The sequence below is a fragment of the Scyliorhinus canicula genome, chromosome 7, assembly GCF_902713615.1.
Source record: "Scyliorhinus canicula chromosome 7, sScyCan1.1, whole genome shotgun sequence".
Classification (NCBI taxonomy): domain Eukaryota; kingdom Metazoa; phylum Chordata; class Chondrichthyes; order Carcharhiniformes; family Scyliorhinidae; genus Scyliorhinus; species Scyliorhinus canicula.
Window position 1 is genome coordinate 129,928,373 of NC_052152.1, and position 24,449 is coordinate 129,952,821.

The following is a 24,449-nucleotide window of genomic DNA, read 5'->3' on the forward strand; positions in this document are numbered from 1 at the left end:
CCCACCCACCCACATGTGCAGAGCTGCCAGCCTTTCGCAACAGAAATTAGATTTCCAGATACCTAAAATCAGTATTTTGTCAGTAAAATTGTATTTTCATTTCAAAGAAAAAATGGCCATCAATCTGAAGTATAAAATAAAACACAAATGGAAAATGCAAATCTAATGTTACATAGATGTACACCATGAGTGGATGTTTTCAAATTAAGTTTCAAACATGCAGTAAATCTAATAATGAAAAATTCTATAATGCTGCACTGAGAACAATGCAGCAGAGTTTAAAATTACCCATTTATGGGCTTTTAAATTATTAAGGATGGATTCCTGATTCCCAGAGAGCACATGTTATGAGCCAGGGTTTAGAAAACTCCAAAGTATGAGAGCTACAGCTCTCCGGGGGGCTTTAAACTAATTTGTCTGGGGACTGGGAAAACGAGCTGTAGTCCAGAAGCCAGTGTTGAGAGTAGTGAGGTACTGAGGAGGGTACCGCCAGACAGGAAGTGTGTCTACTTCAATGCAAGGAGCATCCGGAATAAGGTAGGTGAACTTGGAGCGTGCACTGGTACTTGGGACCACGATGTTGTGGCCATTACGGAGACATGGTTAGAACAGGGACAGGAATGGTTGTTGGAAGTTCCGGGGTGTAGATGTTTCAGTAAGAGTAGGGAAGATGGTAAATGAGGTGGAGGAGTAGCATTGTTAATCAAGGATAGTTTAACGGCTGCAGAAAGGCAGTTTGAAGGGGATCTGCCTACTGAGGTAATATGGGCCGAAGTTAGAAATAGGAAAGGAGCGGTCAAATTGTTAGGAGTTTTCTCAGGCCCCCAAATAGTAACAGAGATGTGGATGAAGAAATAGATAGGGGCTGTTTAGCACAGGGCTTAATCGCTGGCTTTGAAAGCAGACCAAGGCAGGCCAGCAGCACGGTTCAATTCCCGTAACAGCCTCCCCGAACAGGCGCCGGAATGTGGCGACTAGAGGCTTTTCACAGTAATTTCATTTGAAGCCTACTCGTGACAATAAGCGATTTTCATTTTTCAAATTGCAAAACAGATTATGGATAGGTGTGGAGGTCTCAGGGTAGTTGTCATGGGTGACTTTAACTTTCCAAATATTGATTGGAACCTCTATAGGTCGAACAGTTCAGATGGGGCAGTTTTCGTACAGTGTAAGAAGTCTTACAACACCAGGTTAAAGTCCAACAGGTTTGTTTCAAACACGAGCTTTCGGAGCACGGCTCCTTCTTCAGGTGAATGGAAAGGCTTGTTCCAGAAATGTTTATATAGACACAGTCAGAGATGCCCCGGAATGCGAGCACCTGCAGGCAATCAATCATCAAAGATGCAGAGAGAGAGGTAACTCCAGGTTAAAGAGGTGTGAATTGTCCCAAGCCAGTTCAGATCGGTAGCCTCTGCAAGTCCAGGCTTGTTGGTGGGGGCCGAATGTAATGCGACATGAATCCCAGATCCCGGTTGAGTCCGCATTCATGCGTGCGGAACTTAGCTATAAGTTTTTGCTCAGCAATTTTGCGTTGTCGCGTCTCCTGAAGGCCTCCTTGTAGAATGCTGACCCGGAGATCAGAGGCTGAATGTCCTTGACGTGCTGAAGTGTTCCCCAACTGGAAGGGAACAGTCCTGCCTGTTGATAGTCGCACGATGCCCGTTTATTCGTTGTCGCAGTGTCTGCATGGTCTCGCCAATGTACCACGCTTCGGGACATCCTTTCCTGCAGCGTATGAGGTAGACTACATTGGTCGAGTCGCACGAGTATGCGCCGCGTACCTGGTGGGTGGTGTTTCCACGTGTAATGGTGGTGTCCATGTCGATGATCTGGCATGTCTTGCAGAGATTACCCTGGCAGGGTTTTGTGGTGTTGTGGTTGCTGTTCTGAAGGCTGGTAATTTGCTGCAAACAATGGTTTTGTTTGAGGTTGCGCGGTTGTTTGAAGGCCAGTAGTGGGGGTGTGGGGATGACCTTGCAAGATGTCCATCCTCGCTGATGATGTGTTGGAGGCTGGCGAAGAAGATGTCGTAGTTTCTCTCCGCCCCAGGAAAGTACTGGACGACGAAGGGTACTCTGTCAGTGGTGTCCCGTGTTTGTCTTCTGAGGAGGTCGGTGCGGGTTTTTTGCTGTGGCGCGGGTGGAACTGTCGATCAATGATCCGAGCGCCATATCCGTTCGTACGAGGGCATCTTTCAGCATCTGTAGGTGTCTGTTGCGCTCCTCCTTGTCTGAGCAGATCCTGTGTATACGGAGGGCTTGTCCATAGGGGATGCTTCTTTAATGTGTTTCGGGTGAAAGCTGGAGAAGTGGAGCATCGTGAGATTATCTGTGGGCTTGCGGTAAAGCGAGGTGCTGAGGTGACCGTCCTTGATGGAGACGAGTGTGTCCAAGAATGGAACTGAATTTGGAGAATAGTCCATGGTGAGTTTGATGGTGGGATGGAACTTATTGATGCCATTGTGTAGTCGTTTCAGTGATGTCTCGCCGTGGGTTCCAAAGGGAAAAAAAATGTCATCGATGTATCTGGTGTATAGCATCGGTTGAAAGTCCTGTGTGGTGAGGAAGTCCTGTCAACTTGTGCATGAAGATGTTGGCGATATTGAGGTGCAAATTTGGTCCCCATGGCTGTTCCGTGCGTCTGGATGAAGATTTGTTGTCGAAGGTTGAAGACGTTGTGGTCTAGAATGAAACGGATGAGTTGCAGAATTGCGTCTGGAGATTGGCAGTTGTCGGTGTTGAGGACTGAGGCTGTTGCAGGCAATGCCGTCGTCATGGGGATGCTGGTGTAGAGTGCCGAGACATCCATTGTGACGAGGAATGTTCCTGGTTCAACTGGTCCATGGGTGCTGAGTTCTGTAGGAAGTCCGTCGTGTCGCGACAGAAGCTGGGTGTACCTTGTACGATGGGTTTCAAGATGCCCTCGATGTGGCCAGAGAGGTTCTCACACAGGGTCCCATTGCCTGAAACGATAGACGGCCTGGTGTGTTGGCCTTGTGTATTTTCGGGAGGCAGTAGAGATCTCCAATGCGGGGATTACGTGGGATGAGAGCACGTAGGGTGTTCTGAAGGTCTGGATCTAAGGTCTTGATCAGTCTGCTGAGTTGGCGGATGTGTTCCTTGGTTGGATCTGCGGGTAACTGCCTGTAGTGTTCCTGGTTGTCGAGTTGTCGGTATACTTCTTTGCAGTAGTCTGTTCTGTTCAGTATGACGGTGGCCCCTCCTTTGTCTGCTGGTTTGATGACGATGTTGCGGTTGGTCTTGAGAGTGCGGATGGCGTTGCGTTGTGCTTGGGTGACGTTTGAGGCTGCCTTGTGATTGCGAGTGATGAATCTGGCATTGACACGACTTCTGACGGCTTGAGCATACATGTCGAGTCTAGGGCAGCGGCCTTCCGGAGGGGTCCAATTTGACTCTTTCCTTTTCGGTTGCTGCACTGCAGATCTCGCGGTCTGCTGTTCCGGTTCATTGGTCGTGTCCCTGGGTTCGCTGTCGGCCTCTTGGGGTCTGTGGAAGAATTCCCGGAGCCTCATTCGCCTGATGAATTCCTCCGTATCTGCCGCGAGACTGATGGGGTCCATTTTGGTGGTGGTGCAGAAATTGAGCCTCTGCTGAGGACTTCGATTTCTGTGCTCACCCCAGTCCAACGCCGGCATCTCCACATCATTGTACAGTGTGTGGCAGGAGGGTTTCCTGACACAATATGTGGATAAGCCAACAAGAGGGGGGGGGGGGCACATTTAATTTGGTATTGGGTAATGAACCGGGCCAAGTGTTAGATTTGTTTGTAGGAGAGCACTTTGGAGATAGTGACCACAATTCGGAGTCTTTCATTATTGCAATGGAGAGGGATAGGGCCATACTGCAGGGCAAGGTTTATAATTGGGGGAGGGGTAATTATGATGTGATTAGGCAAGTATTAGGGAGCATAAGATGGGAACTGAAACTGTCAGGGAAAGGCACAAATGAAAGGTGGAGCTTGTTCAAGGAACAAATACTGCGTGTCCTTGATAGGTATGTCCCTGTAAGGCAGGGAGGAAATGGCCGTGTGAGGGAACCATGGTTCACAAAAGAGGTTGAATGTCTTGTCAAGAGGAAAAAGGAAGAGTATGTAAGGATGAGAAAACAAGGTTCAGTTGGTCGCTTGAGGGTTAAAAGGTAGCAAGGAATGAGCTAAAAAAAAATGGGCTTAGGAGAGCTAGGAGGGGGCATGAGAATTCCTTGTCAGGTCGGATCAAGGAAAACCCAAGGCTTTTTACTCTTGTGTCAGAATAAAAAGAATGACCAGGGTGAGGTTGGGCCGGTCAAGGACAGTAGTGGGAACTTGTGCATAGAGTCAGAAGAAATAGGAGAGGCGTCGAATGAATACTTTTCTTCAGTGTTCACCAAGGAGAGGGGCCATGTTTTTGAGGATGAGAGTGTGATACAGGCGAGTAGGCTGGAAGAGGTTAGATGTTCTGAGGAAGGATGTATTAGCAATTTGAAAAACCTGAAGGTCGTAAAGTCCCCTGGGCCAGATGGGATATATCCAAGGATTCTTTGGGAGGCAAGGAATGAGATTGCAGAGCCTTTGGCTTTGATCTTTGGGTTCTCACTGTCCACAGGGATAGTGTCAGAGGACTGCAGAGTGGCGAATGTTGTTCCTCTGTTCAATAAAGGGAATAGTAATGACCCTGGTAATTATAGGCCAGTAAGTCTTACCTCGGTGTTCGGTAAGTTAATGGAAAATGTCCTGAAGGATAGTATTTATTGACCATTTGGAAAGATGCAGCTTAATACGGGATAGCCAACACGGATTCGTGAAGGGCAAGTCTTGCCTCACAAATTTGATTGAATTCTTTGAGGAGGTAACTAAGTGTGTAGATGAAGGTAGAGCAGTTGATGTCGTACACATGGATTTTAGTAAGGCGTTTGATAAGGTTCCCCATGGTCAGCTCATGGAGAAAGTAAGGAGGTGTGGGATAGAGGGAAATTTGGCCAATTGGATAAGTAACTGGCTATCATATAGAAGACAGAGGGTGGTGGTGGATGGAAAATTTTCAGACTGGAGACCAGTTACCAGCGGTGTACCTTAGGGATCAGTTCTGGGTCCTCTGCTATTTGTGATTTTTAGTCATGACTTGGAGGAGGGGACTGAAGGGTGGGTCAGTAAATTTGCTGATGACACCAAGATTACTGGAGTAGTGGATGAGGTGGAGGGCTGTTGTAGGCTGAAAAGAGACATTGATAGGATGCAAAACTGGGCCAAAAAATGGCAGATGGAGTTTAACCCTGATAAGTGCGAGGTGATTCATTTTGGTAGAAAAAATTTGAATGCGGATTACAGGGTCAACAGCAGGGTACTGAGGAATGTGGAGGAACAGAGAGATCTTGGGGTTCATGTCCACAGATCTCTGAAGGTTACTACTCAAGTGGATAGAATCGTGGGGGGATAGAGTGGACGTTCAGAGACTATTTCCTTGGGTGGATGTAGCTGTTACAAGGGGCATAACTATAAAGTTCAGGGTGGGAGATATAGGAGGAATGTCCGAGGTAGGTTCTTTACTCAGAGTGGTTAGGGTGTGGAATGGACAGCCTGCTGTGATAGTGGAGTCGGACACTTTAGGAACTTTCAAGCGGTTATTGGATAGGCACATGGAGCACACTAGAATGACAGGGAGTGGGATAGCTTGATCTTTGTTTCGGACAATGCTCGGCACAACATCGAGGGCCAGAAGGGCCTGTTCTGTGCTGTACTGTTCTATGTATATCATGCAGTTTCACCAGCCTACAACCGTTTATTGATTTTGGTTTACGATGAGCACAAAGTCCTGCCTTTCAGGTGTTGTTCAATATTAATAATAATAATCGCTTAATTGTCACAAGTAGACTCTCAATGAAGTACTGTGAAAAGCCCCTGTTCAGGGAGGCCGGTACGGGAATTGATGCCATGCTGCTGGCCTTGTTCTGCATTACAAGCCAGCTGTTTAGCCCACTGTACAAAACCAGCCCCTCAGAGGTCTTAGGTACTTTTATTTAATAACAAGCTTTATTCTACGAATTTAGTTAACCTTTTTTATAAACGCACAAATAAGCATTTTTATCTACTACAGACATATATACCTTTCACAGCTACAGTAATCTATGTATCACCCTTATTAAATGCCCCCTTTAACTGTTCCAATTTAATAACAAGATCCCATAAACCAGAAACCCCTTTTCAAAGGTGTGGCCCAACACACAACATTCAAGACCTGGGGCGGAATTCTCCGACCTCCCGCAGGGTCGGGGAATCGCCCGGGGCCTTCGTAAATCCCGCTCCTGCCTATCCGGAATTCTCAGCCACCCGGGAATCGGTGGGGGCGGGAATCGCACCCCGCCGGTCGGCGGGCCCCCCATGGCGATTCTCCGGCCCATGATGGGCCAAAGTCCCGCCGCTGTCAGGCCTCTCCCATCGACATGGTTTAAACCACCTCTGGTGGCGGCGGGAGCAGGCGGCGGGAACGGGCCCCGGGGGGGCTCGGGGCGATCGGACCCTGGGGGGTGCCCCCACGGTGGCCTGGCCTGCGATCGGGGCCCACCTATCGGCGAGCGGGCCTGTGCTGTGCGAGCACTCTTTTTCTGCGCCGCCGCCACAGCCTCCACCATGGCGGAGGCGGAAGAGACCCCTCCACCGCAGCATGCGCCGGTGGTGACGTCAGCGGCTGCTGACGCTCCGGCGCATGCGCGGACTCACGCCGACCGCCTTTCGGCCAGCCCTGACGCCGGTCGGCATGGCGCCAAAGGCCGTTGGCGCCAGTCGGCGGAGCGGGAGCCACTCCAGCGCAGGCCTAGCCCCTAAAGGTGCGGAGTTCCGCACCTTTTGGAGGCCCGACGCCGGAGTGGTTGGCGGCCACTCCGCTAGGCCGGGACCCCGCCCGCCCGCCGCCGGGTTAGGGGGAGAATACCGCCCCTGGTATGGATACTCTTGTTTTCTTTCAAAACAGCAGGTTGATTCCTTCCAGAAAACAGTTATTTCTTTTCAAGTTATCAGCATCTGGAAACAGCTTTGAAAATGAAGATACAGAAACGTTTCTTTGAACCCGTGCAGAACTACCAGTTCAAACTCAAAGCAAAGTGAAACCAACTCCCAGAACCACAAGCCAAGCTCCCACTCAAAAACAAAAGTAAAGCCCAGAGCCACAGGCCCAGCTCCAGCCAAACAATGACATCACTGAAGCCATGTGATAAGATAAAACCATTTCTTAATGGGACACTCCCATGACACACAATAGAACCATCGCTATCTTCACAACTACCAAACATTTAAAAATGGCATCACATCGCACCATACAATTTTCAATGCTGTATAGGCCTTCAATCATGTAGATAGTCTACATGTTGATTGTGTAGTCGATTCACAATGTGATTTTTAAATTCCAATAAAGGGCTGCACTGGCACCTCAATGCGAGACAGGCAAAGGATCACAACACGCTCTGCAAAGTGTGCGGAGAGGTGGGGAGTGGGTCATAGGGCAGAACAGGAGCATTGAGGGCAGCACTGTTAGCATTGTGGATAGCACCAAATGCTTCACAGCTCCAGGGTCCCAGGTTCGATTCCGGCTTGGTCACTGTCTGTGCGGAGTCTGCACAGCCTCCCCTGTGTGTGCGTGGGTTTCCTCTCGGGTGCTCCGTTTCCTCCCACAGTCCAAAGATGTGCAGGTTAGGTGGATTGGCCGTGATAAATTGCTCTTAGTGTCCAAAATTGCCCTTAGTGTTGGGTGGGGTTACTGGGTTATGGGGATAGGGTGTAGGTGTTGACCTTGGGTAGGGTGCTCTTTCCAAGAGCCTGTGCAGACTCGATGGGCCGAATGGCCTCCTTCTGCACTGTAAATTCTATGATAAATTCTATGATATGGGGCAGGGCTGGAGTGTAGGCCGGGGCCACCATGTAGCCCGTTGGACCCGATTAGGCATGGGTGTACACACAATGCTAACATGTCTGCATTTAGCCTCTTGCAGCCAATGGATTTCAGAATCCCCAACCAGGAATTCTTGCCATCATCCTAGCCGCCGCAGCCCTAGGAGGCTGTACAAGCAGCAGCAGCTCAGGGAGGACCCAGCAGCGGTAGAGCCTGCCCCAGAGGAACTGGAGCCAGCCAGTGAGGATGGAGAGCCGGCCGCACAACGGGCAGAGGAGTGGGGAAGGAGGCGCTGCATTCGGCCTTGTGTATACCGGCAGCGCATGTCATTGAAGCACCTGCTGGACCGGGCATGTCGAAGACGCCGACAGAGCGGGGAGAGGGCGGGGGGGGGGTGTCATAGGGCATATCAACCACATCATGGCGCACCTGAAACCACTCTCTCCCAGTGACCATCAAGGTGACAGTCACCCTGAACCTTTTTCTCCAAGGTGTCCTCCCAGGTGCCGAGTGGGAACTGTATAGGACCTCACAGACGCCGGTGCACAGATGCCGTCATGAAGAACCTGTATGCCCACTCGACACAATATATCAGTTCAATGTGGACCAAGCCCACCAGCGTTTGCTGCCATCACAGGTATGTCCCAGGTCCAGTGGGTGATCGACGGGATGCATGTCTTCCTATGAACACTGGTGCATAAGGAGGTGGTCTTCACAAACTAAAAGGGGTTTAACCCCATGAACATGCAGCTGGTGTGTGACCATGAGATGCACGTCTGCACCCGATACGCGGGCAGTGTGCACGACACCTTCATCCTGGCACACTCGACGATTCCAGACACCGTCAACACACTCCCCAGAGACAGGGGTTGGCTCCTGGGCGACAGGGGTTATCCGCTGCGGCCATGGTTCATGACGCCTAGCCAGAGGCCACAGCCCGATCCAGAGGCCACAGCCCGATGCGGAGACCGGCGATGCCGCGACCAGGGCAGTGATTGAGTGATGCATCGGCATCCTGATGTTGCGGTTCAGGTGCCTGGACCGCTCTCGAGGGGCCCTCTGGTATAACGCTAGGAGACTCTCCCACTTCATGGTGGCCTGATGCATCCTCCACAAGATTGCACAGCAGAGTGCCGACATTCTGGAGGCCTCGTCCGACGAGGAGGATGCGGGGGAGGGCCAAAAAGGAACACAACGTGCCAAGAGTGGTATGCATGGGACACTCTAATCGCTGCAGGTTCGACGACTAGGAGGCATGGCTGATGGTGGCGCGAACCTTCAGCAAACCATCCATCTGCACCAACCATCGCCCCCGCGACACCTGGCACCACCAGCCCTCGAGGCCCCCGTTCGTCTCAACGCAGTCTCAATGCTCACAGCCAATGCACAGGGATTGCGCCACCTCCATTGGGACTTGCCACATCCTTCTGTGACTGGCTCAGGTCAGCCAGCGCCTGGGCAATGCCATCGACGCCCACAGCCATGACCTATTGTGACTGGGCTAAGCTCTGGTGCACCGCTGCATTATCCAGGTGACCCTGGTACATAACTGCCTGTGACAGGGCAGCCCTTCCCTGTGCCTCAGCCACCGCCCGCACAGAGTGCCCCAGGCCTTGGACAACCTGACCCATGGCCAATATTTTTGTCCCCAAGGCCTCCAATGCGTACGCAACCCATGCGGTGTTGGCCTGGGTGGTACACATTGTTGGCACCGCCTCCTGTTCCTGTAGGCAGTTGGACTCCTCCGAGTGCACCTGCAGATGCTGGATGATTGCTGACAACCTCTCATGTAGTCCCTGGCTCTGTGTCTCCGGGGTCATACCTCCACCTTGTGCACCACTACATGCATGGTGCGCACCAGGTAGTGCCCCAGGAGCCTCTTCACTAAAGTGTCAAACCGAGGTGTCTCTCTGGGATGGCGGAAGGTGTTGGAGGCAGCTGTGATAGAAAGTCTGTGTCATCTCCGGACTGGCTGGCGTTTGGGGGCGTGTGTCGCCTTGTTGTTGGGATGTGTTCTGGGTTGTGGCTGGGGGACACCAAAAGAGCCCGTCTCATTGCCAGGTAATCCTGCAAGATATAAGACATGAAGCATGGTTGGATCGCGGTTTGGGGTGGTGGTGTGGGGGCGGTGGAGTGGTTTGGAGGTGGTGGGGTGCTGGAGTCGGATTGGTGTAGGGAAGGTGGGGTAGTGTGGGGTAGTGTGGGGGCGGCAGGGTGGCGTGGGGGTTGTGCCACGTGTGCCTTAGGGCCCACGAACCAGGTCCCGTGCCCGCTGCTCTGCGATGATGAGGGGCCGCAGATCCCGTCGGGCTCCTTCCAGTCTTCTCTCTCTTCCTGCAATTGTGCGCCGCCTTCGACTGGCAGGAGAGGGACGGATAGAAAATGCACAATATATTTGGACGCGAGCAGCACAGGGGGGTCGGCATCTGGTGGCCATTATGAACAGGACACCCGGCCATGGCGGGCAGTATGGGTGCTGGCATGTGGCGCAGGGTGCAGTTCAAGCGGACTGCTGGCGTGTGGGGTTTGGTCACTCTCCTGGTGGGGGTGGCTAACGGGTGTGTGGGATGGGTGTTTGTGCCAGGGACATGTTGATGGCTCCCCACCCTGGCTGCCGTGAGGAGGTTGTGCAGCTTTTTGTGGCACTGCTCGCCAGACCTGGTGGTGAGGCCACGCCGCTCATGGCCCCTGCCACATGCGCCTCGGCACGGTGTACTGCAGTGGGTGATAGCCTCCTTCCCATCCTGGTGTACAGGGTGCCCCGCCTCTCCACCACAGCATCCAGCGGGGACTCGAACCAAGCCCAACCCCAGTGAATTGGACACCGTTTTTCATTGGAATTGCTCTAGTGGTGCCAGTGCTCGCCTGTTAATGGATCCTGAATTGCTCCAGTACCGACACCACTTCCATGGTCATAGAACACCACCAATTCAGTCCTGGTGTCAGCAAGTAGTCTCTGAAACAGAGAATCCAGCCTATCATGTTGCAGACAACCAAGAGATGAGGAGAATGGGGAAAAACTATCCCACCATCATTTTTCCATCCCTAACCTTATAAATAGGGACTCCAGCATTCTTTAATTTCATGCCTGCTGCCAGCTTACTTCATTTGGAGCAATCTGATCCCCAAGTTGGAAGCCTGTAGATTCTGGGCCTAAACTCTAGGCCGACAGTCAGTGCCGTATCGAGAGTATGCTGAATTTGTGGAGGAAAATGTTAATTCATTCTGAGGACAGGTAATAAACCAGTTTTATACTTGATACTATATTTATTTACAGATTGCAACATTACAAATGTCTGTCTCCTCCAACCAACACCTAATATCCCACAAATCTCTCTTTATATGCACTCAAAGGTACTAAATCAATTAGTGCCCTCCAACTGTTTTTTCTCAACCGTAATAATACAATTACATACCATTACATACAACGTGCAAGCAATATTTCAAAATAACTCAAAGAAAGGAAAATGAGAAAAAATGATTTTCCATGTGCTGTACACTATAATACAAGATGTCCCTCTTCTGAAACCTCCAACAGTCTCTTTATGCAAACAATTATGTTTCTAAAGCAATCCAACATGACGACTTGCATCGACCCATTTTATTTTGGAGATTTATTTTCTTTTTAATATCGTCTTATGCAAACATGGTCAATCGCTAACCTGTTTCCGGCCATACTTTTTTTTGTTGATTGCAAATTACCCCACAGGGAACTATCTATATAACATTCAATGGGCAACCTATTCGCAGAATTTTCCTCAAAATATTTGATCTGGAAAATTCCACATCAATTGCTGCAACAGGAACTAGTGTTTCCGCAACTAAAGTACTTTAAACCATCCTATATATTTTAAAGAATCATAGTATTTACAGTGCAGGAGGCAGCCATTCGGCCCATCGGGTCTGCACCGACCCTTGGAAAAAGAACCCTACATAAGCCCACACCTTCCCCATCCCCATAACCCCACCCAACCCAACCTTTTTGAACACTAAGGGCAATTTAGCATGGCCAATCCACCCAACCTGCACATCTTTGGACTGTGGGAGGAATCCGGAGCATCCAGAGGAAACCCACGCAGAGACGGGGAGAACGTGCAGATTCCGCACAGTGACCCAAGCCGGGAATCGAACTGGGACCCTGGAGGTGTGAAGCAACTATGCTAACCACTATGCTGCCATGCTGCCCTTTTCTTAGCTTCCCAAGCTAAGGGACAGCATTATCCATTTACACCCACCAATAATGTAACAAAAGCAGCTATATTTGATTAGCTGTCTGCAAGACATCTTGAAATGGACTAATTTCATGTCTTTGGGTTAACCCAGGCTGGAAACTGGAGTACCCATTTTTCTACATTTAAGTGTTTATGTTTTATTTATCATCAAAACATCTTCAATTGCCTCATGTTTCATCATAACACATGCCTTGTTCTAATTCAGGGGTGGGCAAACTTTTCCGTGCAAGGGCCACATTCAGAAATTCACAATTCACAAAGGCCCGCATAGTATATTAAGTAAAATAATTACTTCACCCGGTTATGATTCTGGGCGCCTCATATAGAACATAGAACAGTACAGCACAGAACAGGCCCTTTGGCCCTCGACGTTGTGCCGAGCAATGATCACCCTACTCAAGTCAACGTATCCACCCTATACCAGTAAGTAACCCAACAGCCCACCCCCCCCCCCCCCATTAACCTTAATAAAAAAAAATTTTTTATTTTAAAAAATTTTTTTGAATGACTTGGTGGGCCGCAGAAATACCTTTGGCGGGCCGCATGCGGGCCGCGGGCCGTAGTTTGCCCACCCCTGTTCTAATCCATCAAAATTGCAATTTAATTGTCTTATCGGAGGGCACAGCCAGTTCAACTTTCCAGTTAAGCTGAATTGTTTTTTTCTTCAGATGTAACATAATTTTTCTGTGACTGTTAGCACAATTTATCGGAATATCAGCAGTATGTTCTATATATGATTCAAGGTTATTCCAGATCTATTCCATTTAATCTAAGCATGCAGGTACAGTAGGCGGTAAAGAAGGCAAATGGTATGTTGGCCTTCATAGCGAGAGGATTAGAATACAGGAGCAGGGATGTGTTGCTGCAATTGTACAAGGTCTTGGTGAGGATACACCTGGAGTACTGTGCGCAGTTTTGGTCTCCTTATCTGAGGAAGGGTGTGCTTGCTCGAGGGGGGGTGCAGTGTAGGTTCACCAGACTGATTCCTGGGATGGTGGGACTGACGTATGAGGAGAGTTTGAATCGGTTAGGATTGTATTCGCTGGAGTTCAGAAGGAGGAGGGGGGATCTCATAGAAACCTATAAAATTCTAATAGGGTCGCTCAGGGCAGATGCAGGATATGGATTTACCCTGGATACGTCCGAGAATATTGAGTAGACCATTTGGAGGAGGAGAAATTTCTTCACCCAGAGAGTGGTCGGCCGGTGGGATTCATTACCACAGGAAGTAGCTGAGGCCAAAACATTGCATATTTTCAAGAATCAGTTAGATGCAGCACTTAGGCGAAGGGGATCAAAGGATATGGAAGAAAAGTGATATTAGATTATTGAGTTGGATGATTAGCCATAATCACAGTGGATTGGATTGGATTTGTTTTATTGTCACGTGGACCGAGCTACAGTGAAAAGTATTGTTCTGCGTACAGTCCAGACAGATCATTCCATACATGAATAAAAAACATGGGACATAAATAAATATGCAATGTAAATACATAGACACAGGCATCGGGTGAGGCATACAGGAGTGCAGTATTACTCAGTAGAGAGTAAAGATGATGTGTGAAGAGATCAGATCAGTCCATAAGAGGGTCATTCAGGAGTCTGGTAACAGCTGGGAAGAAGCTGTTTTTGAGTCTGTTTGTGCGTGCTCTCAGACTTCTGTATCTCCTGCCCGATGGAAGAAATTGGAAGACTGAATAACCTGGGTGGGAGGGGGTCTTTGATTATACTGCCCGCTTTCACAAGGCAGCGGGAGGTGTAAACAGAGTCAATGGATGGGAGGCGGGTTCGCGTGATGGACTGGGTTGCGTTCACAACTCTTTGTAGTTTCTTATGGTCTTGTGTCGAACAGTTGCCATACCAGACTGTGGTAGGAAAGCAGCCAGATAGGATGCTTTCTATGGTGCATCTGTAAAAATTGGTAACAGCTGATGTGGACATGCCTAATTTCCTTAGTTTCCTGAGAAAGTATCGGCGCTGTTGTGCTTTCTTGGTTGCAGTGTCAACATGGGTGGACCAGGACGGATTGTTGGTAATGTGCACACCTATGAATTTGAAGCTGTCAACCATCTCTACCTCGGCACCTTGATTCAGACAGGGGTGGATACGATATTTTGCTTCCTGGAGTCAATGACCAGCTCTTTGGTTTGACTGGCATTGGGGGAGAGACTGAATGGAGGAGCAGGCTCGAAGGGTTGAATGGCCTCCTCCTGCTCCTAGTTTCTATTTTTCCAATCTTTAAACCTACATATGTAAAGACCCCAAGTCTGACTTTCATCTTTAATCTCAACAATTGCTAAAATTCCAGAGCCTCCCCATAGAAAATCATTGACAGGGATCACAAAGATGCTTGAAAGAAATACTTTGTGAGAAGGATGCAACATCCATGGCTAATTAAAGAATCAAGGATAGTATCAATTTGAGCAAAAAAGCACAGAATACTGAAAAGATTAATGGTAATTGACAGAACATTGGATAGATTTTAGAAAGTTGCAAAGAATTAAAGAAAGAGGGAATTTGGAGTATGAGAGAAAGCTAGCTAATGCTTGAAAGAAATACTTTGTGAGAAGGATGCAACATCCATGGCTAATTAAAGAATCAAGGATAGTATCAAATTGAGCAAAAAAGCACAGAATACTGAAAAGATTAATGGTAATTGACAGAACATTGGATAGATTTTAGAAAGTTGCAAAGAATTAAAGAAAGAGGGAATTTGGAGTATGAGAGAAAGCTAGCTAGAAATATAAAAACATATACTGTTTCTAGAAATATCTGAAGTGGAAAAGAGTAGCTGACGTGAGCATTAAGAGGGTAAATCTGGACTATTATAATGGGAAGCAAGGAAGTGAAAGAAGTGTCTAACAGGTATTTTGTGTCCATCTTCACTGTAGAAGACACAAAAATATCCCAGAAATAGTTAAAAATCAAGAGGTAAAAGGGAGATGGGACTTTAAACAATCACAATTACTAGGGTAAAGATACTAGTCGAACTATTCGAACTAAAGATTGATGACGGTGCAGAATTTGGCTTTAGTGTGCCAGTTCAGGCAAGCAGCAAGGGTGGCGAAACATTCACAGCCTGACAAGAGAGCTTGAATTGTGCAAAGAGCTCAGCTAACAAACTGCAAATAACAAATGCGCACTAGTTCAAAGTAAACTGCTAAATCCCGTATTCTAAACAAATGGACAGAGGGGATGGGGTGGGTTAATCTCAAGGATTACAACAATACAATGGCACAGGATAATTTAAGAGGCCACTGTCACACAGCCTGATGGCCCTAAACAACATCCCTTGACCCTTTTACACAAAATAAACACATATTCTTTGTTGTCTCTGGGAAAATAATACCAAGTCTCTGTAATGCAATTACCAGAATGATAGTTCAGTGATGCAATTATCAGCTCACCGGAGGCCATTGGGCCATGATCTTTGTCCACCTAATGTGGTTCGCTGTAACTGATAATAAAACAATGTAAACTGTGCTAATTTTGAACCAGTGGAGAAGCACCTGGATTGCCCAGCGTGGCTCCTCTCAAGCATAATAAAACTACTTGAACATTGTATCTGGACTAGAGTGTTGAAATTTAATCTCAGATTATTCGCTCGGATCTTTCACTGACAAATTGCCTAGACCCGAGGGTGTGTATTCTTGGGTCTTAAAAGAGATGGAAGTTGCATTGGAAGAGTGGTCTTCCAAAATTTCCGAAATATTGGAAAGGTCACAGAAGATTATTACATTGCAGATAGAACATAGAATTCATACCGTGCAGAAGGAGGCCGTTCGGCCCATAGAGTCTGCCTGGATCCCCTGAAAGAGACCTTAGCTAGGCCCACTCCTCTGCCCCATCCCCGTAACCCCTGCACATCTTTGGACCGTGGGAGGGAACCGGAGCACCCGGAGGAAACTCACGCAGACACGGGAAAATGTGCAAGCTCCACACAGACAGTCACCCAAGGCCGAAATTGAACCCATGTCCCTGGCACTGAGGCAGCAGTGCGAGCCACTGTGCCACCGTGGCACCTCTATCCAAAAAAGGACAGAGGCAGAAAGCAGTAAATGATAGGCCAGCTGGCTCTTCACAGGGAAAATGCTAGAATCTATGAAGGAAGTAATGGTAGGACATTTGGGAAATAATCATGCAATCAGGCTGAGTCAACATGGTTTTGTCAAAGGGAAATCATGTTGGTCTAATCTATTAGAGTTCTTTTAGGAAATAAGAGACAAGGTGAATAAACAGGAACATATAGGTGATATGTACTTCAATTTCCAAAAGGCATCCGATAAGGTATCACATATCAAAGGTTACTTCACAAAATAAGAGTTCTTGTGTAAATGACAACATACAAACATGGACAGAGGATAAGTCGGCTAATGGTAAGCAGAGGGCAAAGATAAATGGGTCAATTTCGGGCTGACAAGATATTATTGGTGGAGTGGCACAAGGATTAGTTCGAGACCTCAAATATTTTTCAACCATATTAATAACTTGAAATATTGTCATCCGAAATTTTGGCAGACATAATGTGGGGAAAAGTAAACCTGTCCTCTGTGGCAGAAAGTGAAATTGAGGCCAGTCACATCAGCTTTGATCTTACTGAGTGGCAGAACAGGCTCAAGGGTCAGAATGGTCTATTCCTTCTCCTAATTCTTGTGTTCTTGTGAGTTTCCCTTTGTGGTACCAGTAGAATACTGCTGGATTTGTTTTCAGTTAATTACAGCTTACTTTTAGTAGGATAGACCTAACTGAGAAATACCATATTTGTTTAATTTCCACAGCTTCCCTTCTACATTGCTTGCATTCTTTTTTGCCGTTCTTTTAATTTATTTTCTAATTTGTTGGCAGCCATCAAATCCTCCTTTTCTAAGTACTTTTTCTGGTAGTGTCGCTGGATTATAATAATAATCTTTATTATTGTCACAAGTAGGTTTACATTTCCTCCGGGTGCTCCGGTTTCCTCCCACAGTCCAAAGATGTGCGGGGTTAGGTGGATTGGCCATGCTGAATTGCCCGTAGTGTCCTAAAAAGTAAGGTTAAGGGGGAGTTGTTGGGTTACGGGTATAGGGTGGATACGTGAGTTTGAGTAGGGTGATCATTGCTCGGCACAACATCGAGGGCTGAAGGGCCTGTTCTGTGCTGTACTGTTCTAAATTCTAAATTCTAAATTAACACTGCAATGAAGTTACTGTGAAAAGCCCCTCGTCACCACATTCAGGCGCCTGTTCGGGTACACTGAGGGAGAATTCAGAATGTCCGAATTACCTAATCTGCACGTCTTTTGGGACTTGTGGGAGGAAACCCATGCAGACACGGGGAGAACATGCAGACGCCACACAGACAGTGACTGAGCCGGGAATCGAACCAGGGTCCCTGGAGTTGAGTTCTATTGCAGAATCTAGTCAAGCTACGACCTCTGTTTGCACTATTGTCTTTCTGCACTACTACCACATGTCTTTTGAAATCTATCAAACTCTGGCCATGGTGACACTGGGAGGGAGGGTGCAGGATGTGAAAATGAATGTGCTGAAAAGGTTCCTGTTTGTTTTACAGACCATCCTGCACTTTCTCCCAAAGGCCTTCTTTTGGAAATTGGATGCGGCGATCTCAAGAGTTTGTATGGGCAAGGAAGGTGCCGAGAGTAAAGAGAGTCCTGCTACAGAGGCAGAAATGGGGTTGGCGCTCCTGAACCTGCTACACTATTATCGGGCAGCAAACGTGGAGAACAAAGAACAAAGAAAATTACAGCACAGGGACAGGCCCTTCGGCCCTCCCAGCCTGCGCCGATCCAGATCCTTTATCTAAACCTGTTGCCTATTTTCCAAGGTCTACTTCTCTCTGTTCCCCACCTGTTCATATATCTGTCTAGATGCATCTCAAATGATGCTATCGTACCCGCCTCTACCACCTCCGCTGGCAAAGCATTCCAGGCACCCACCACCCTCTGCGTAAAAAACTTTCCACGCACATCTCCCTTAAACCATTCCCCTCTCACATTGAAATCGTGACCCTTGTAATTGAATGTGAGAAGGTGAGGCAATAAGGGGGAGAAGAGAGCAGAGTGGGTTAGGACGGAAGGGAAGTCCTCTAGGGGATCCAGTTTGAGGGTCATAGTGACATTTCCACTGCCATCGACTCCGGGGAAGTATATGGGGGGTCAGTGGTACAGTCGACAGTCAGGGTGTGGAATCAGCTGTGGAGGCACGGTAAATAGGAAGGGTTGTCAGTGCTGATGCCACTGTGCATAGGTTTAAGCCGGGGGAGATGGATGTGATGTGCAGGAAGTGGAGGGTGACAGGTCTGGAGTGTGTGAAGGACTTGTATCTCGAAGAGCAGCTTGCGGGATTGGATGAGTTGCAAGAGAGGTTTGAGTTGCCGAGAGGGAGTGAATGTAGGCATGTGCAGATGTGGGACCTCGCAAGAAAGGAGTGGAGGACGTTTCCCAGGATTCCGGGATATACCCTCATTGGAGCAATTGCAGCTCCCAGACGAGTCGGGAGAGGGTTGATTTGGGGATAAATATGGATGGTTGGGAGACCGTGGGTGGGGGTGGTGCAAGTAGCGAGATTCAAGTGCCAATGGAAGGAGGGGGGGGTGGGGGGAGAGAAGAGAGAAGCAGATTGGGGTTTGTGGTATGAGGCGATGCACAGGGTGAATGAAACCTCCTCCTGTGCAGGATCAGCTTGATTCAGTTCAAGGTAGTGCATTGGTGCATATGACTCGGGCAAGGATGAGTGCATTATTCAAAGGGTGGCCGACGATTGCGCTAAGTACGGGTGGTGAATAGCCAAACCATTTGCACATGTTCTGGGGTTGTGGAGAAGTTGGAGAGATACGGGAAGGAATGTTTGGGACGTTGTTCAAAATTGTGGGGGTGGAGGTCAGGCCGGAACCCAATGGGGCGATCTTTGGGGTATCGCAAATGCCGGAGCTGATGGAGGGGAAGGGGGCCGATGTTGTGGCCTTCGCTTCTCTAATTGCCCGGCGAAGGACTTTGCTGAATTGGAGGGCGGATACACCACCTGGGGGTGGCAGCCTGGCTGGGGGACTTGTATGACTTTCTACGGTTGGAAGAGATCAAACTTGAGTTGAGGGGGTCCGAGAAGGGCTTTGAGACACGGAGGGGGCTGTTCATGACAATGCTTGAGGAATTGTTTACCGCGGGGGCAAGAGGCCAAAATGGGGTAAAAATACTGGATCATGAGGTTATTGAAGGCATTGTAAGTTCATTGCAGTGTTAATGTAAGCCTACTTGTGATACTAATAAAGATTATTATGATATGAATAAAGATTATTATGTTAGTGTTCCTTTTGCACAATAATAAAAATGTTTTTTTTTAACTCTGGCCATGACTTGGGGTATCTATTAGATCATCATTCTTGTAAATTTCATCCAGAACAGAAGGTCTAAATCTTCATCAGTATCCAACTGATGGGCACCCAGCTTACAAAATGCTTACTTCCGTTTTTCTTTTTGTTAGGAAGTGACAATACAAAAGCCATACCTTTGTTTTATCTTCGTTAAGGATGTAACTCATGTCTACATATGCATTTCAGTATTCCACTGAACATACAGATTCAGAGAACATCGGCAGGAATTTAAATTCTTTACACAAGTATCTCAGATTACAATCTTCTATCTTAAAAACCTTACGGAACCATCCCCTGCTACCATGTTAATTCATTCTGAAGGTAGATGGTGAAATAGGAAAACATGGTCCAATCTTTTATGAATATCAGCTTTATTTACAGAATTCAGAATTATAAATGCCTCCCTAACCAACACCCAGTATCTCAGACACCTCTCTTTGTATATTCTCAAGATACTGAAATAATCAATGCCCTCTACATGTTTATCCTTAATCTTAGTAATACAATTATTTACATACCATTGACGAAGAGTGAGGGCATTCTCCCAGGATCTAGCCACAAGTTCCCCCTCTACCAACATTATCAAAACAGATTAAATGGTTCTTTATGTTACTGATTTGGGATCTTGCTAGTAAACAAATTGGCTGCTTACATAAACAAATAACACCACATCAAGAGTAATTAGCAAGATGCCAAATAAATTCAAAACAGCGGCAGAAAGTTATGTTTACTGCATAAACTATCTTGGAAAATGGTATTTATGGAAACATTGAATGGATCATTTGTATAATAACGCTTTGGCTATCAGTAATGGCTAATAGGAGCTCAGGTAGAGAAATGGCTCCTTTGATATACAGGTACAGCACTACATTTCTGACCTGAACCTGTGGAGATTTTTCCATGCAAGCAATACCGTTTACCTGGAGTTGTTTTATCGTTATTGGAATAAATAGGAAATACAATAAATCGTCACAAGACTATACTTTTAAAGTGCATATTAATATGTCATCCTTTATAGCTGCCGAGGTTGCATCCTCAAATTATACAATAAATTTATTTATCACACCACAAGACTGCTTTGGGCCTTTCACTTGGTCCTTCTACCCAATTGTAGATGATGATCTATTACATTCACCCACTCAGAGAAGTCTGCACCTACTGTACATGGAACTATTATAATACTTGCAAGCTTGGCAACTTAATTGAATTCAACTTTGAGGAGTCAAAATGCTACAATTTGGTGTATGGTATTTTACCCGTTTAACATCAGTGAATCTTCTGAAACATAAGAAGCTGCTCACAGTGGCTTTGATAATAATAGGAGTTTGACATTGCAACAACTCTAAAAATCTAATGCTTCAGGCCCATTTGAGAATTCTGAAATGGAATCCTGCTACATTTGCAGAGGGAACCATACAAGCTGCAGGCACAAGGGACTGTCATTACTGGAGCGGTACATGTCAGCTATAAACTTACCCACATCATTGACTCAGGTGGTGCTGAAACATTTAAAACATAGTCCAATCATGTCCAAAAAATACAATGCAGAGGTCAGGATCGCAGATTTTCAAAATTGAAAATTTAGGGCCAATAATTTGATCGGTTCAGTCTCATATTGACATAGCAACTAAGGAAAGCAGCACTGAAATATTTCAAAACTTATGCAATTCACTTGTTTTAATATTCTACTTCAAATTATTCAGAGATGTCTCGCTCATTCAAAATAATCATATTGCTGGCCGATCAGGTTGGCTGGGGTATTGGCTTACTTGCAGTCATTTCCCTATGCAACATGATTTAAATTATGAGGATGCTTCTGGAGACAGTACCGTAATGTAAATGGTTTACTAACTGATAACAAACCTTGACATTGAAATTAACTTGAAAAGATTTTTAAAACAGGCCAATCGATAAAGCTCAACAAATGGAAGGGAAAAGGCTGCACTGCCTTTAATAAAATTCATAATTCATCAAGAAATATGTTTGCAAAAACTCAAATGAATACCCAAGATTCTTCTGTGAAAATTATATGATTTCAGCTTGTAATGATATGTATATAGGTACGCCAGTGAAGGGTTAATTATTACATTGCAGTGTAATTCAAACACTAGAGGGAACCACCAGTTCCTCAGGGAATCTTGGGTAGTTAGCAAAGGAGAAGTATTGATCACAGCACGAGGAGTAGTTTAGATTAGAGAGAGAGTTAGCATGAGGTCATCATTAATTAATACTAGATTATAGATTACTGTTTAACAGATTCAATCTCACTTTATTAGTAGCTATAGCTCTGTAGTGTGTGCAAACTTTATGTAATTAATCATTATTCAATAAATTAGTTTTGCTTCAATCTAAAGATTGGTGGTTTCTTTATCAACTCATCAGGCCATTTTGGATCAGAAGGCAAAGAATAACGACATATTACCACAAAGTGTAACATAACACAACTAAGTGAATATAATTAAACTGAACACAAGAACAGGAGTTGGCCATCCAGCTTGGAGAGCTTATTGAATCATTAATTAGATCATCGCTAATTTGCACCTCAAAACTATTTACCTACCCTAAAGCACAAAGCATTCTAGCAATATCACTTTTCAAAATTTCAATGATACGACACCCATAGCGTTTGTGAGGAGAGCATTGTAGATTTACTTGAAGAAATGCTTCCTGATTTCACTCCGAAATGGCTGGGCTCCAACTTTAAAATTACACAATCTTGTTCTGGATTCCCCACCAAAAGAACATTTCTCTGCAAGTATCCCATGAAATCATTTTATCAATTTAATCACCCATCAACTTTCCAAACTCAAAGGAATAAAGCCAAGTTTACGCAACCTATCCTCGTAATGTAACCCTTTAAATCCTGGTATCAGCCTGGTTAATCTGTGCTGCAAGGCCAATGCATCCTTCCTAACACGCAGTACCCAAAACTGAAAGCAAAACTACAATATAGTCAGAACATGGCCCTGCAAACCTGACACACAACTGGCTTCTCTTCGTAATCCAGCTCAAGGCCAACATTATGTTAGGCTTCTATCAGTTTTTGTGCCTGTGCACTAGCTTTTCATAGTTTGTGCAAATGGCTTATAAATCCTTTTCCTTCTCCATAGCTTCTAGTTTCTCAACAATAACCAATATTCCGATTTGCTTTTCTTAGATCCAAAATGGGTAACTCACACCATCAGTTTTCCCCTCACGTAAGTTGTCTTTCATAACTCTCTGTTCATATCTACACAATTTCTGACACATTAAAGGAAGCAAACTGCAGGAAGTCATTTTTGAAAAGTCTTTCCTTTTGCTTTAAGACTAAATCGCCCTCTTACCAGACACATTGACCGATCAAACTCAAAAATCAATTGCAGACTCGATGTGGCTGAATAGCCTCCTTCGCACTGTAGGAATTCTACGATTATAGCCACCATGTGCACAGCAAATGGAGTTTCTTTGTACCCCCCAGAACATTTGCATCACAAATAGTGTGGGTCACAACTCTAAACCAGCATATGAGCTATTCTCGCACCACTGCTCCTACAAAAACCATGCAAAGAGTGTCATGACTTCCCAACTCTGGGCATCAATGGCTTTGTGAATAATTCAGCACAAAACAGACAAAGTAATTAAAAGGATTTATATCATAATTCTATATATGTATATATAATATATACACACACACACACACAACTCAAGTGGAGCCTGAATGCAATTTCAGTTTTGTTAGTGAACCAAAATCTACATTTAAAACATCCGCTTGCTGTTGGAAAAGGTTCCCACCGTCACAGATGATTAGCAGTCAAATCACCAACCTTCTGGATTTACAACACTTCCAAACAGTCTGAATTTACTACAATTGTCAAGGGTACAGTTTTCAAAAATACTGTGGAGTTAGAAATAAGCAGCAACAACTTGCAAACACAAATGGTTGTGGAGAAAATCTAACTTTCTACTGGAGAACTAGATATCGTGAGGAAAAGATAATAATGATAGGGATGATTAGAGCAGGCAACGAGTCCAATATCTGAATATTTGCCTTGAGGCAAAAGGAATTTTTCGAAGAGGTAGAAATAGACACAACCGCTTTTTCCAACTAGGCACATTTATAGCTGATTGTAAGCATTCAGCAAGAATTGCAGCCTACTAGAGTGAGTTTTCCAATTCCCTACCTTATGACAAACTTCAGTCTTTATCTCTTTCATTGCACGCTCTGAGAAGACACAGCCACAGGCATGGAGGTAGCAAAATCTGTAACAAAATCAGTGAGGTCATAATAACAAGTGAATTGACTCTCAAATCTTTAACTTGATCGAGATTCTAAATGCAGAGGTAACAAGGGAGACAGCACAGGAGTCTATAGAGAGACTCATGGTGGGAGTGGGATACAGCATGTGAAGGGGGAGAGGGGAGTGCTGCTAATACCCATCAGTTTCAACTCATGTAGCTCAGTCAATTTCACTGTCCTCTGCACAATAATTGGTTGATAAATATTTCTGAAGGCAAGTCGCCCAGGTCATCTCTGTCAGATTACTGGAGTTTTGCTGTTAACCAGCTGATAACCTGTTCCACGTGCTCTTCCAGTTGTGCGTTGACTCAAATTTTCACTCTTTCAATCTCTGATGGACGAATATCAGAGAAGCAAGCTTTTGGTTTATAGAAAAATTGCAGATGTCAAGATGGAGTTATAGGAACGATTCATTTTCTCTGGAACAAGTACAGATTCTGAAACTTTGGGTCCATTGTGGCCGCAGGAATAATCACCATTTAGATGCTTCCCAGAATGGCAACGACGGTGAAACAGCAATGAAGCCAAACAAAAACCAGACAGCAGGAAAGCATTTTGGGCCACATTCAGCAGTCAACTCAAGAGTTGTACTGCAGACTTGAGGACAGGCTGAGTGCCTGATTCAACAATCATTGAAAGTTGTCCTGGCAGAAGGTTCTTTTAATTTTGTATAATATCCAAGTTTACAAGCCAG

The 24,449-nt window shown here is 46.1% G+C and overlaps 1 protein-coding gene across 2 annotated transcripts in view; it reads right to left on the reverse strand.

Annotated features, from left to right (window-relative positions):
- rtf2 (replication termination factor 2) overlaps positions 1-24,449 on the reverse strand; it is a 264,358-nt gene that overhangs the window by 188,514 nt on the left and 51,395 nt on the right. For both annotated transcript variants that reach the window (XM_038802923.1, XM_038802922.1), the window contains exon 5: positions 23,640-23,718. In XM_038802923.1, coding sequence (XP_038658851.1) covers positions 23,640-23,718 — 79 coding nt within the window. The remainder of the gene's footprint in view (positions 1-23,639; positions 23,719-24,449) is intronic.